The sequence below is a fragment of the Ovis aries genome, chromosome 7 (assembly GCF_016772045.2).
Source record: "Ovis aries strain OAR_USU_Benz2616 breed Rambouillet chromosome 7, ARS-UI_Ramb_v3.0, whole genome shotgun sequence".
Lineage (NCBI taxonomy): Eukaryota > Metazoa > Chordata > Mammalia > Artiodactyla > Bovidae > Ovis > Ovis aries.
The window spans coordinates 50,823,724-50,838,508 of NC_056060.1; the positions used below are offsets into that span (position 1 = coordinate 50,823,724).

Consider the following 14,785-nt stretch of genomic DNA (forward strand, 5'->3'; position numbering starts at 1 on the left):
TCTCAAGAGTCTTCTCCAACACCACAGTTTAAAAGCATCAATTCTTCAGTGCTTAGCCTTCTTTATGACCCAACTCTCACATCTGTACACAGTAATGAAAAAATGGAGCTTTGACTATATGGACCTTTGGACCTTTGTTGGCAAAATAATGTCTCTACTTTTTAATACGCTGTCTAGGTTTTTCATAGCTTGTCTTCCCAGAAGCAATCATCTTAATTTTCTGGCTGCAGTCACCGTCTACAGTGATTTTGAAGCCCAAGAAAAGAAAATCTGTCACCGTTTCCACTTTTCCCCCTTCTAATTGCTGTAAAGTGATGGGACCAGATGCCATGATTTTAGTATTTTGAATGCTGAGTTTTAAGCCAGCTCTTTCACTCTCCTCTTTCACATTCATCAAAAGACTCTCTAGTTCCTCTTCACTTTTTGCCATTAGGGTGGTATCATCTGTGTATCTAACTAAGGTTGTTGATATTTCACCCTGCAATCTTGATTCCAGCTTGTGATTTATGCCACCCGGCTTTTTACATGATGTACTTTGATACATGTACTTTCACATGATGTAAGTCAAATAAGCACAGTGACAATATACAGCCTTGACTTACTCCTTTCCCAATTTGAAACCATGTACAGTTCTAAGTGTTGCTTCTTGATCTGCATACAAGTTTCTCAGGAGAAAGGTATGGTGGTGGGTACTCTCATCTCTAAGAATTTTCCAGTTTGTAAAATGAAGTCATTAGGGTAGGTCCTAATCCCAAATGACTGGTGTCCTTATATAAAGGGAAAATTGGAAGACGCACATGCATACAGGGAGTGCCCCATGTAAGCAAACAAAGGAGATGGGCCTGAAACAGATTCTGCCCTCACTGCTCGCAGAAGGAACCAATCCTGTCGACACCTTGACTTTGGACTTCCAATCTCCAGAATCAGGAGACAATATATTGCTGTTGTTTAAGTCACCTGACTCGTGGTACTTTTTTTTTTAACAGCAACTCCAGTAAACTAATACATACCCCCCAACCTGTTCTCCAGTCACAGTTATGCACTGGTCCACAGGGCAGCCTCTGAGAAAAGCACCCTGGATCCAAGAAGCCCACAGTTGGATACGATTGTAAAAGACCTTTGACATCCAATCTGCCAGCCTATGAAGGGACCTCCTCATCCAACAATATACCTGGCAGGTGGACACCCAGCCTGAGGGTAACATTTCCCCCATAAAGGTGAGAGCCCATTTGGAACACACATTAGCACCTCCACTCTCACCACTGCCTGAGGTACCCCACTTTGCTACCTGACAACTCTAACTTCCTGAGAACGGACTTAAACAGTGCTTCCTCAGACCTCCTACCTAACAGACCCAGGGTACCCTCAGGAACTGTAGCAGAATTCCCTTTGCTCTTCATCACCCTGAATGTCCTTTCTTCTGCACTAAACAATCCAGCCCTTTCAGCCACAAGATTTGGTTTCGAGATGCTTCTCCATCTCACTCTTCTCTGGGCAAGCTCCGGCTCCAGTGACCCCGGGGAGAGACATGACCTGACCCGCAGCAATATCACTCCCTCTTACATGGCCAACTTTGCACGAAACCTTCAAAGCTCATTGCCAGTCATGCTGGTCATAGAGAAACCAAGCCATTCCAGCACACAGCTCTCTCAGCTGACAAATAGCACTGACGGAATCCGAGGGTCTCCAGAAAGAGGTAACCTTTTGACTTCAGGCCACATGGGCTGGTTGAAACCCGCGGGCATTTGCATGAACATCAAAATGTAACTCACACCAGGCAAGTAATCCAAGTCTGTGATGCTCAATAATCATCGCTGGTAGGCTAGATCCGATCCACAGCAGAGTTTTGCAGAGAAGAGGAAGTACTTTTCTCTTGTACCATACCCTGTACCACACACACACGTCCACACAGAGATACACACCTGCCCAGGTGTACACACATATTCACAGTTTCCAACACCTACTAGGCTGTGCTGACTATGAGCAAGCTACTTGATCTCTCTGAATCTCAAGGGTAAAATACAGGTAAAGGAAGATTCTGGCACATAGTAAGCTTCTATCACTGTTAGATATTTTTATCTAAACAATGTCATCAGCCTACAAGCTCCAAAATGATATAGGCTGACTTGGCTTTCTGGCTCTGCTTTCCATGAAAAAAATAATTTGGCCAATCGATCTAGAGGGAATTAGTATAGCAACTGATAGCTTTATAGGCTGATTGCCCTAGAGGAGTAATCCCTAATGGCAATCATTTTTTGAATAAACTGAAAACTGGAAGAAAAGACAAGGTCCAGAACAGACCCCACGACTCCAATCACTCAAAACTGAGAAGCCCCCTCCCCCTGATGGAGACAGTTCTTTATCTGTCCACCCAAAATGCTGATTTTCCTCAACACACTTTCTGCATCTCTCCTCAGGCCATATTTACACTATGGAACACAAATTCACAGGCTAAAGACAATGCATTTCTCTAAACTATCAGTTTTACCTGCTGATAGATAATAAATTCAAATAAAACAAGAATGTAAAATAAACATCTGACTTCAAAGCTACTGGCAGGTGCGTCAGGCGCTTGCGGCTCCATCCACCCCTGTGCAGAGTGTTTACTCTTGTCATTAGGAGGGCCTTTGTGGAAACCTGAGGGCATGGACTACACATGGTGCTTACATTCTGGAATCAGCGCTGATCCACAATGGACTGACGGCACAGATGCAATTTAAATCCAGCTTGAAACAGGATCAGACCCTTCTTAGTAAGATGCTCAAATGTACTGTCATGTGAAAAAAGACAAGTGCTGGGAAAAAGCAACCTGTTCCGTTTTTAAAATACACTCTGATAATTTGTATATATTTGTGGGGGAAAAATGTCTTTAAGGAAACATGACTACCTGCTGGTGGTGGTGGTGGTGGTCTTTTGCAAAGTGGGATTTCTGCAATGTCTGCACCTGTTCCAAGTATGTGTACATTTTTAAAATAAAAAACATAGTAGGGACTTCCCTGGTGGTCCAGTAGCTAAGACCCCACGCTCCCAATGCAAGGGGCCCAGGTTCAATCCCCGGTCACAGAACTAGGTCCCACAGGCTGACAGGATCTAAGATCCCACATGCTGCAACAAAGACCTAGTGAGTGCAGTCAAATAAATAAATACAGATAAATATTTTTTAAATATCTTAGTAGTCAGAGAGGGCAACCCACTCCAGTATTCTTTCCTGGGATATCCCATGGACAGAGGAGCATGGCAGGCTATATCTTATAGGGTCACAAAGAGTCAGACAGGAGCAACTAACAGTCAGTTACAGCAATAATAAAGATTGAGAGGGACTATATCAGAGACAGAGAAAGTTCTGCCAATGCAGGAGACATGGGTTCCATCCCTGAGTCGGGAAGATCCCCTGGAGGAGGAAATGGCAACCCACTCCAGTACTCGTGTGGAAAATCCCATGGACAGAGTAGCCTGTCGGGCTATAGTCCATAGTGTTGCAAAGTGTTGGACATGACTGAAGCAACTTTGCACAGCACAGCACATATCAGATGGGGCGGAGGAGGGGGAGGTCCTCAGTCCTTCCTAGACCACAGGACTGTTTCAGGAGCAGCAAAGAGAACAGCCCACAGGTCTAAAAGGTGCTCTGAATTTCTTAACAGAAGTACTAAGTAACCCCTGAATGTACCTGACAGGATGACCCTGCACAGTTTACCTCCATTAGTCACTCACTTTCAGGAATCTCCCCGTGGGAAAATCTCCCACTGGGTTAGATCAAGGCAGATCAAGGCTTATCTCTCTGAGCATTTGATGATGCTCACTTTCATGGTTTCCTGACACTCAGGTACATAATACCCTGAGTAGCCCAGGTTGGACAGTATCTGAGAGGCAGGTAAGGTAGTTGGTCCCAGGGGTTCCCATAGCAGCTGGCTCCACCTTGTGTTCTGAACATCATGGGGAGCTGAATCTTATTTACCCTGAACACTAGTCCCGGACCTGCCATCCTTAAAATCAAAAGTCCCTTCCAGTGGATCAAAAGCAAGAAGATGGACTCAGTGTACTTCAAGTACTGAGCACGCACTACTTGTAAGACACTTAAGGGCTATGAGGGTACCAATATGGGAAAAAAAAAGAGCCCTGCCCAAAAAGGCTCATAATCCAGAAACATATCCACTCAAGGCAACATCACAACCAATACAATACCAGGCAGACAGGGAAGTGTGGTTAAGGCATATGGAACTGCACGTCTGGGTTCCAATTCTGATTCTGACACCTACTACCTGTGAAACCTTTGGAAAGCTACTCCATCTTTATTGTTTCAGTTACTTCAGTTGTAAAACTCAGTTAACAATAGAGCAAAAACGACTCTCTTGGGATTTTTGCAAGAACTCTTTTTTTTTTTTTTTTTTTTTTTGGCCACACTGAGTAGCATGAAGGATCTTAGTTCCCCAACCAAAGATCTAACTCATGCCCTCTGCAGTAGAAACATGGAGTCTTAACCACTGGACCAGTCCCTGTGGCTAGGCTTTAATAAACTACTACACGAAAAGGGATTAGAATAGTTTCTGGCACATAAGAAGCATTCAGTAAATCATCTTTTTTACCCTGGGAATTTAAGGAGGAAAACAGTCATCTAATGGAGGTGGAGTATATCAGAAGGGTTCTAGAGATGACACGTGAACCACGTATGGAAGGACAGAAAGGACTTCCCAGGTCAATGATGTTGGGAGAATCCATCGTCAAAATGAAGCGAAGAAGTGAAGTCGCTGAATCATGTCTGACTATTTGCGATCCCATGGACTGTAGCCCATCAGGCTCCTCTGTCCAAGGGATTCTCCAGGCAACAATACTGGAGTGGGTTGCCATTTCCTTCTCCAGGGAATCTTCCCGACCCAGGGATCGAACCCAGGTCTCCTGCATTGCAGGCAGACGCTTTACCCTCTGAGCCACGGGGCATTCATTCCAGACGGGCCAAAGACACAAACAGGGCATATTCTGAGAATGGTAAATGGGCCCGCAGCCTGAGCAATATTGGGAGAAGAAAATGGCCACACAAGTAGGGGCCCAACTCTTAACATCCTACAAATGCCTGATAGCGAAGCAAGGCCTCTAATGGAAGACGTTGGGGAGCCATTTATATTTCTAGAGGAAAGGACTATTGCTCAAATCTGAGTTAAGTGATTCAACAGCAATTATTGAGTACCTCCTATTATGTTCCACACCCTACAGCATGGACTGGAAGGGGAAAAATAGGGTTCCCAAGCAGGCTTTGTACCTAACTGCTTGTGTAGCCCTTACAGCACTCAGCCTAGGATCAACATGTAATAGGCCCTTGCTCAGTAAATGTCAGTATGGGCTTCTTTCTAGGTTGAACTAAAACACAGTAAGGAGAATGCGCTTGACACTCCCCAGAGAGCCTTCCACTTTCTTCAAGCCAATCCCCACAGGAGGACAGCAGCGGAAGGGCAGCGAGCATTCAAGCCTCCTCCACAAGAAGATCCACAACCGAGCCCTTGTCTGCAATCAGGGCGCCTGGGAGCTAAGCAGGCCTCTGGGGACTTGTTTCTGACCCACTCTGTGGAGGCAGAAGGCTGGTCCCTGTCTAGTGGGGACTCTGCCATCCACGTACCCTCATGCTCTCAGCTTCAGTATCCAGGCTGCCCATCTCAAATAAAAAGGGGTGGAGAAGATGACCCAGGGAGGTGCTGGGTTTGCTCATCAGTTTACAAACATGGACTTCCCTACGGAAATGAGCCAAGTGCATGTACATTTCCCTCGGGCGCGGTCCACTCTGTGACCATGGGTCCCTACTCAGCTCCACCTAACAGCAGATGGTGTGGCCGCTATGGCTGCGGCTGGGAGGTCAGTCTCTGCTCAGCACAAGCATTAAAGTCTCTGGGACAGGCAGGTGGAACAGGGCCCGCCCCGTCTGGAGGGGGACTCTTAAGCATTGCTTTGACCCTGAGCTTGCAGGCCTGACCATCTACATCAGGGTGAGGTACACTTTTTCTGTAAAGGGCCAGATAGCAAATATTGAGGTTATGCAGGCCCTGTAAAACCATTCTTGGCTCAGAGTATACAAAACAGGCCAAGGGCTGGGTCTGACTATGGGGTCATCACTTGCCCACCCTGATCTCCATACTTAGATACTTCTTACAGGTGGTGTAAAGCGTCCTGGCGCCCACTTTCCTGCCACAGCTGATTCTGGACAAAATTCCTAAGTAGGAGGACGGTGACTTTTCCCTCTTGTTCTAGCTGGCTCTTCTGTACCAGGCTCACCATGTGCCCCAAATGCCAAGACCCAGAGAGAAATCGCAGGTCAATGAATGCACACAAAGACACCAGAGTCCTGGCATGTTAGGACTCTCCCGTCCTGCCCCCACCTCCACCGTGCCTTTCGAAAAAGCCAAAGGAACCTTCCAGAACATGGACCCAGGATTGCCTGCATGTCCAAGAAAGCTATCTGAGAGAGCAACCCCAGAAGGAGTTCTGATCCTTGGCCACATAGAATCACTCGAGGAAGCTTCCTAAACAATGCTGATGCCGTTCTCTCCTTTCCAAGGTTCTCATCTAGACGGCCTGGGGTGGGGCCTAGGTGGAGGATTTTAAGCTTCTCGGTATTCCATACATAACCAGAGTTGAACCACTGACCTAACCAAAGGAATGAAACTTCGACAGTACAATAGTACCTGGACTATTTGGAGGCCTTCCCAGAGCTGTCAAGATACTCACCCAGGCTGACACTCCCATCCACAGGGCACCTGCTTCCTGCCCAGGTGGGCCAGAGGTCATGGGCTGGCTTCATCCCAAGCTTCTCTTCCTGTTTTCCCATTTGCCAACTCAGCGTCAAGTATGGCTGTTTGAGGACCCTGGGGACACTCTTCTTTCTAAGCACCTATTACACCAGGCCTGGGAAGGGAGGGTCCTTAAACCTTCTCCTCTAGTAGTTAATCATAGGTAGGAGCAATGATGAGGGTCACAAGCCTCTAGGGGAATACAGAAGAGGAGGTTCAGGCAGGCTTCCCAGAGGAGTTGACCCTTCATCAGAAAAGAGGCATGAAAAATGGTAGAGGTGAGGAACAGCATCAAAATCTTGGGGAACAGCAAGTAATTTGGTACATCTGCAAAGAGTATTCGTGAGGAGGGGGCGGGGAGGGCAAAGGCCCGATCAGAAGGCCCTGGGTGCTAAATTAGGGGGTTGTACTTGTTCCTGGCAATACCGAAGGGGCTCTTAAAGCAGAAGAGTTAGGTAGCTGGATTCTGCATTTTAGAGAGACACACTGGCCTTAAAAGACAAAGAACAGTCAACAGTGTGACTGATATTCAGGAAATATCACTTATCTAAGGAGGGAAAAGAGGCAAACACCTCTGTGTTACTATCCTGTGTGCCGGGTGAGATGGGACCGTTTTTGGCTGAGAGACACGACTGCAGAAACAAGGAGTAAGGCACATAATTGCTGAAAGTACTTTAAATCAAAACATTTCAACATAGTCTCTAGTCAGTTGGCCCAGGACCCACAACTCCCTGTGTTCAGCTCTACAATTTTTGAGGCTGATATGAAAAGGTTTCATAAGTGACCAGAAGCTCAGTGGTAACACCAGCCTCCGGATCTCAGATTTCCTTAAAAGACTCCTCAGAACTCAGGTCCCTTCATCCTACATCTGACACAGCGAGATGGGTGAACCAAAGCAGAGAAGTCACGACACTTTTTTTTTTCTGAACATATAACTATTAGTTCTGAGTGGCAGAGGGCCTTTGGCTGAATCCTGGGGACACCAGGTTCTAAAACGCCTCAACTGGGCTCAGGAGGGCCCAGGGGAGCAGCCAGCCAGTCTTCTGGGTACTGCAGGCCCCCTGCCAACCCCCTCCCTGGGGAAGGCTGCAGCCAGCTTCCTTCCACCAGATGCTGAGTTCCCACAATGCTCTGCGGCCCTTCCTCAGAGCCCAGTAGGACAATATGGAAGTTATGCTCACAGATGTTTCTGTGAAAGGAAAAGGAAGTGAGGTAAACACCTGTCTGATCCATTCACTGGCCAGCTAAGGAGAATTCTTTGAGTCAATCAGACCGAAATGGGACCCAGGAGAGTACTGCCTGAGTGAGAAGTGATGACTGGCCAGCCCATTCCAGTTTTTAACAGAGGAAGACTCTGCCAAATACAAAAATTACTGGCAAAAGCAGGCCAGGAGACAGTCCTTGCCCTCTGGCCTTCCTGGATTTGGTTTCATTTTTTAATGTGCCATGGAGGGGCCATGACACCAATAACACCAGTCAACAGTCTCCTATTATCAACACAGTGTGATGCTGGGGGAACCCTTGACAAGTCTATCATCTCACACCACCCTCACCAAACAGCTAAACCAGTAACATTTGGCTGCACCAAGCAAAAATGCCTTCCCCTCAAAGGACACACTCTGGCCACACAACTGCCCTTCCACTGCAAAGCTTCACTCAGTATGATTAACTGCATTTACAAAATTCCTTTCAAAATCACAAAGCAATGTCAATATTTTTTAAAACATTTTATCCCATTCTCCAAGGTCATCAATCTATCTATGGTTATTCTCCAGCCAATTTATCTTCCTGCTGTTGCCATAGATAAAGCTATTTTTAGTGCACAACAGGTATGAAGGCAGATTTTTTTTTAACTTTACAACCCCTGTTGGTTGGCATCCATAAATGCCTCTCAGAGGTTTATCAGCTGACAGACATTACTCTCCCATCTGTTTGGTGTTTGGTTTGTTTTTTTTTTTTTTTCCCTTGAGAGATTTCAGATAAGGAGGAGGTACAAATTGTAGGTGGCAGCTATTAAACAAAGGATAGCGAGTGACAGTCTGGTCTGGCTGCGCCGCCCTGGGCAGCTGACTCCGAGAGCTCCCTGCTCAGTGTCAGCTGTCACCACCATTTCTGGTTGGCCCGAAGGCCTGGCCGGACACATCCCGGTTCCCCAGCAGTCCCTAATTTGGTAAGCTCTTGGGATGAAACAGAAACGTTATTTTAATGGCTAACGTTTTACTGCACAAGGCCATTGCTTGTGGCATATCAGAGGAAAGACAAAACAATATAGCGTTTACTGCAAAACTTTCAATTTAGGGTACACTTTTCACTTGTTTGGTCTACAACTTTATTTTTAACACATCCTATCCTTGTTTATCAAAAAAAAAAAAAAAAATAAGTGTTATGCCCTAAAGCAGGTCCAATACATCACTGTTAAACAGTATATGCCAAGAGTTCCTTTTAGAAAAAATGATACTTCCTTTTTTTCAGTATCTCAATGATGTCACTCACCTTACAAAGTCTCGCTCCATCCTGCAAGACTAAACACAAATGTCTGCTGCAGAGGGAGGCCTTCCTCAGAAGCCTCAAGAAGAACCTTTCCTTTTAGCTTCCATGCAACCTGTCAACACTCTACCCTACTGTTACAACCATCACTCTGTATGATGGTAGTCTGGGGCAAATGTCAATACCCACAGGTAGAGTGGACCCCAATATCTAACCCTTCATCACACAGAAGGTCTATAAACATTGTTTAAAAATCAATTAATCAATCAGAGATCACAGTTTCCACAAACACACCAGTACCAGTGCCATTTGCAAATTCTGAACAGAGTTGGAAATTACAAGGAAATCTTTAGTTATCTTCTTTGCAAAGCAAGTACCCATGTGCTCAAAGTAGTAGCCTTACACGGTCTGACTCAGGGCACTGACCACTTCAGACCAAAATATTTCAGATGTCTTACTCAAAGGGCATAGCCTTCTCAAGAGTGTGTTCATTCCACCAGACACCACAGTACGTATAGCTAAAGAAATACTTGAAAGTAAATATTTGAGAAAAAAAATCTTCAGAAAGGTTATCTACTATACAAATCACATTTGCATCCACCCATATCGCTCTAGCCACTCAACGAGTATCCACTCTGGAAGGGGACCTAGAGAATTTCACACAATCTGGTCCCACACAGGATCCTGTCCAAGCTCAGGGCTGGCTTTGCAGTGACTTCAATCTTTCTCAATCATAATTATGTGCCAACTGAGAAGGATTTCCACAGAAAAAAAGACAAATACCCATCCTGGTGTAAGGCTAGGACTGTGGTTGGAAACCCACTTGGACCTAACGGGAATCTCGCTTTATAAAGCCGACGATTGGCTTCCGTCAACCCTAAATGTCTGGTGTTCACACACATCTAAACCTATCACTTGGCCCAGACCCAGGAGTAACACAGAGTCCTTCTGGAGACAAAGAAAAACAGCACTGAAGACGACTGCTAGTCATTCGGGTGAGGTATGTAAAATGAAACGAGCGCATCTATAAGACTTAAAAACAGACAGGAGTATCAAAGGGGCCCTGGCTTGGACTTAGCCACCTGTTTAGCCAAACACAGGGGAAATAAGTTGGTGTGGTTCAGTTGCTTAGTCGTGTCCAACACCACAGACTGTAACCAGCCAGGCTCCTCTGGCCAGGGGATTTCCCGGGCAAGAATACTGGAGTGAGGAGTCATTTCCTTTTCCAGGGGATCTTCCCAACCCAAGAATCGAACCCATATCTCCGGCATGCAAGCAGTCTCCTGCATTGCAGGGTGGATTCTTTACTGTTTGAGCTAGGTGGCGCTTATGGTAAAGAATCTGCCAGCCAGTGCAGGAGACACAAGACATGTGAGTTCAATCCCTGGGTCAGGAAGATCCCCTGGAGTAGGAAATGGCAACCGATTCCAGTATTCTTGCCTGGAAAATTCCATGAGCAAAGGAACCTGATGGGCTATAGTCCATGGAGCTGCAAAGAGTCAGACACAACTAAGCAGGCAGACAGACACAGGGAAATAGGTTAGAGAAGTTTCAAGCACAGAAAAGACACACTGAGATGATGAGTACTGAATATCATAGTGAACAGATGAAACTACAAAGCACAAGGAGTGCCAACCCGTCCATCCTAAAGGAAATCAGCCCTGAACATTCACTGGAAGGACTGATGCTGAAGCGGAAGCTCCAATGCTTTGGCCACCTGATGCAAAGAACTGACTCACTGGAAAAGTCCTTGATGCTGGGAAAGATAGGAAGCAGGAGAAGGGAACAACAGAGGATGAGATGGTTGGATGGCATCACCGACTCAATGGACCTGAGTTAGGGCAAGCTCTGGGAGATAATGAAGGACAGGGAAGCCTGGTGTGTTGCAGTCCATGGGGTCGAAAAGAGTCGGATATGACTGAGCGACTGAACAACAACAACAAAAGAGGCACAAACCAAGGCCCTGGCAGTGGCCTGGGGTACCAGTCTTGGAAAAGATACAAAACGGGAAAGATGTAGCTAGCGATTCTTTCACGGAGCACCTGGAGCGATGAGAAAAGATCCAACAAAGATGGCAAAGAAATAGCACTTCCAAAGGGCAACCTAGGTGGAAATGGTGCCCACTGTGCTAACATTTAAATCAGAAAGAAGAAAGCACCTTGTATAAACCCAGGTCCCACAACCCGCCTACTGGGTGGCCAACTACTAATCCCTACTTTGTAAAATGAAGCCTACCTTAGTTAAGACCACTCCAAATCAGTGTTATTCTATCACAAATGGTGACAAGTGGCCCTTTCTTTTCATCTTTGGAAGGTGGAAAGTTTGTTTAAAGACATTCATCACCTTTGAGTCTCCAGATAGGGATAATGCAGAAAGTTCCCCGTGCTTTTTTTAAAACGGTGCCATCAATACACTTGGCTTGCTAGAGGAGGCAGGAAGGGAGAGGAAATCTCTGGGAATTCCAGAAAGTCCCCCAAGTCCCCTTTCGAGCCCATGGGGTGCCTCTGGGGCATAGAAAAGAAGGGGCTTGCTCACGGAACTGGGACAGAACCTAAAACTGAGTCCAGGTGCAGTGTCAGGGCCCAGGGACCGGTTTCGCGCGTCTCCATCCCCAGAACCCCAAGTGGGGCTGGCTGGACGGGGAAGTGGGACAGCAGCAGCTCCCAATCTTAGCTACTCACCCTCCTGCTGGGCGCCCCGGAGCTGCTGCCCGAGAGCAGGGTGACCGTGGACGTGGAGCGCAGCATCCCGCAGCAGCGGCGTTGGTGGCGGGTTCGGCGCGGCGCTGCTCCCGGGTGTAATAAGCCGGCGGGAGGCGGGGAGGGCGGGAACCGCGCAGGCCACAAGCGCCGGCGGGGCAGGGCGGGGGCGGGGCAGAGGCCGGGCCAAGGGGCGGGGCCAGGGCGGGGCCCGCGCACTCGCCCGACCCGTCAGGCTGCATTTTCTCCGGAGAGCGCAGACCCAGCAGAAGTTGGTCACCAACCTTCCCCCACGGTTCTGCGTCCTCCCAGGGTCAGTCCTAGGACAGGACTGAGTGCCTACCATGAAGGCCTCCCACTCAACACAATCTACCAATCCACCAATCCCCTATCCTGTGGAGTTTGCAATCTGGTGGGGATACTGAGAAATGACAGGTGTCGGTGCTTTGGTAGAAAAGATGATACACACAGGAGCTCGCAATGTGGCCTTAGGAATTAGCCTGTGGAGGAAAAGTCTTCCCAGAGGATGTGATGACTAACCTAAGACCTGAAATACACGCAGAAGCAAGCCAGGCATAGAGTGTTCATTACACCTGCTCATGTTTGTTTAATAGTTACTGCGACCCTGACTGGGAAGTACTTTGCATGTACTATTAACTCATTTAATCCTCACAACCACCCTTTGAATAGGCACTATTCCCATTTTGCAGATGAAGACACTGACTCACCGAGAGATTAAGTAACAGAGCAGATGTCCCACTGCCTGGAAAGTGGCAAAGCTGTGATGGACTCCACAGTCTAAGCCTAGTGCCTTGCTTGTGCTCTCTGCTGCCCCCTAGCAAAGAGAGGAGGGAATTACAGGCCAAAACTGCGTGGAAAGATGGCAAAAGGCAAGAGAAGGTTTGGTAGAATTTTTAGAAACTGAAAATACCACAGTGCAAGGGGCAAATGGTAGAAAAGCGCAGAAGGGCACTGGGCCAAATCATGAAGAACCTGGTGTGCTTAGTTGAAGAGTTTGGCATTTATCTTGAGGACAAATGTATCTCAATAGGGGAAGCCTTTCCGTCTCTGCTGCTGCTGCTTTAAAGCCCAAACCCTCCCTTCCTACCAAGCTCTCCAGGACCCTCCTGCCCTGAACACTTACACTCGTGAATCTCAATGCTTTTTGAGACCATGTCTTCTTTAGAGTCATCAATATGTGTGTCTGTCTCCTTCCCAGTGGTGAGCTTCCAGAGGGTGAGGGTCAAGACTCACCCTAGTCTGAATTCCCAGTGTGGCACCAACACAGAAGACACTCAAGGAATATAAGAAATGTTGCTGAACAAAATTCCCAATGCTCCTGTAAGATTTGCTTCTTCTGCAGATGAGGAAACTGAGACCAGAGAATCTAACTGATGTTACACAGGCTTTCCCAATGTCACACAGCCTGTGCTTTACCATCTCTATCATCATCATCACCCCAGCTCTGTCTGCATTCTCCCTGCTGCATATGCCTTTTCTCATCAAAATCTCACCATAACCAAAAGCATGGATACTATTATCAGCTCCATTTTACTAATGAGGGAACTGAGACCTAGGGGTATTAGGTTAAATGCTGAATAGCTGGGATTAGACCTGTAGTCTTCTAACGCCAGCCCGCCTCCCCCCTTTTTTTTTTACTACACCCTTCCTGCACCCTTCTATCCACCCACCCTTCTAAAAAAGAGTCTAAAAGATGGGTCTGCCTTCCAATAAAAATTGGTCAATGTTGTATTAGCTTCAGAGGTATAGCACTTTGATAAAAAATAAAAAATAAACCAAAAGAAGTGGTCAGAATATGGCTGTTGAAAGTCAATATGGGTTAGAGGTAGCTGCATGATTACCTCAGGAGAAAGAGACTAGTGAATGTTGTTGTTATGTTGCCTTGAGGAGAAAGGAAATGGGCTGCTGTTCAAATGGACCCAAGATAACCTGGCATCAGTGTTTATTTATATTATGGCAACCACTCAAGTGATCGCTCAAGATGGAGTCAACATTTGAGACGAAGGGTGGGCTATGGATTCATATGTCCTCCATCTATCCAAGTCTTTTTCATATTGTTAATACTTTTTGTACTGCCTTATAGTTCATTACAAAAGCAGCAGACTTCGGATTCACTCGTAACCTCTTGGTGGAAACTTGATCTTGCTTACATCCAAGCCTGTCTGGTGCCTAGAACAGTAATTGGCACGTAGTAAATACGCAATAAATAATGAATGGGTGAAGCAATGATGTTACAGAGTAACTGGCATGTAGTACGTGTGCAATAAACACTGAGTGAGTGAAGAGATATCACAGAGTAATTGGTAGGTTGCAAGTGCACAACAAATGTCGGATGAATGAAGAAATGGTATTACAGGGGGTTCCCTGGTGGTCTGGTGGTTAGGGCTTGGTATTTTCATAGCTGAGATCTGGGTTCAACCCCTGACCTGGGAAATAACATCTCACAAGTCACGCAGTGCAGCCACATAAAGAAATAGAAAAAAAAAAAAGAATATTACAGAGCAATCCTTCAGCTCACTCATAGTCAAGCAAAAGTAAGACCAAGCTCCTTTCTAATCCAGCTTCTAATGGAGGTGAGCGTCTCCAAGCAGTTTGTCAGCTGAAGCAGCCAGAGCCCCAGGATTGTCCCCAGGACTGTCCCAGCCAGGAACGTTTCCCCACCGGCTGTCACTAAGGGCTGCAGGGGCTGTGGGTGGGCAGATGCCAGGCTCTGGCTTATGCTACGGCCACTCCATGCCAGGCCAACACCTAAGGGACTGCAAGAGAGGGGAATGGAAAGCCCAAAGTGGGAAAGCAGGAGGAGGA

The 14,785-nt window shown here is 46.8% G+C and overlaps 1 protein-coding gene across 7 annotated transcripts in view; it reads right to left on the reverse strand.

The window, feature by feature from the left end:
- MYZAP (myocardial zonula adherens protein) overlaps positions 1-14,785 on the reverse strand; it is a 134,892-nt gene that overhangs the window by 102,950 nt on the left and 17,157 nt on the right. For 3 of the 7 annotated variants that reach the window (XM_060417888.1, XM_004010571.4, XM_012181465.4), the window contains exon 1: positions 11,942-12,036. The exons of the other annotated variants lie outside the window; for them this stretch is intronic. In XM_060417888.1, coding sequence (XP_060273871.1) covers positions 11,942-12,007 — 66 coding nt within the window. In that variant the 5' untranslated portion in view covers positions 12,008-12,036. Of the gene's footprint in view, positions 1-11,941; positions 12,037-14,785 lie in introns of those variants that run through there. 7 annotated transcript variants of the gene reach the window in all.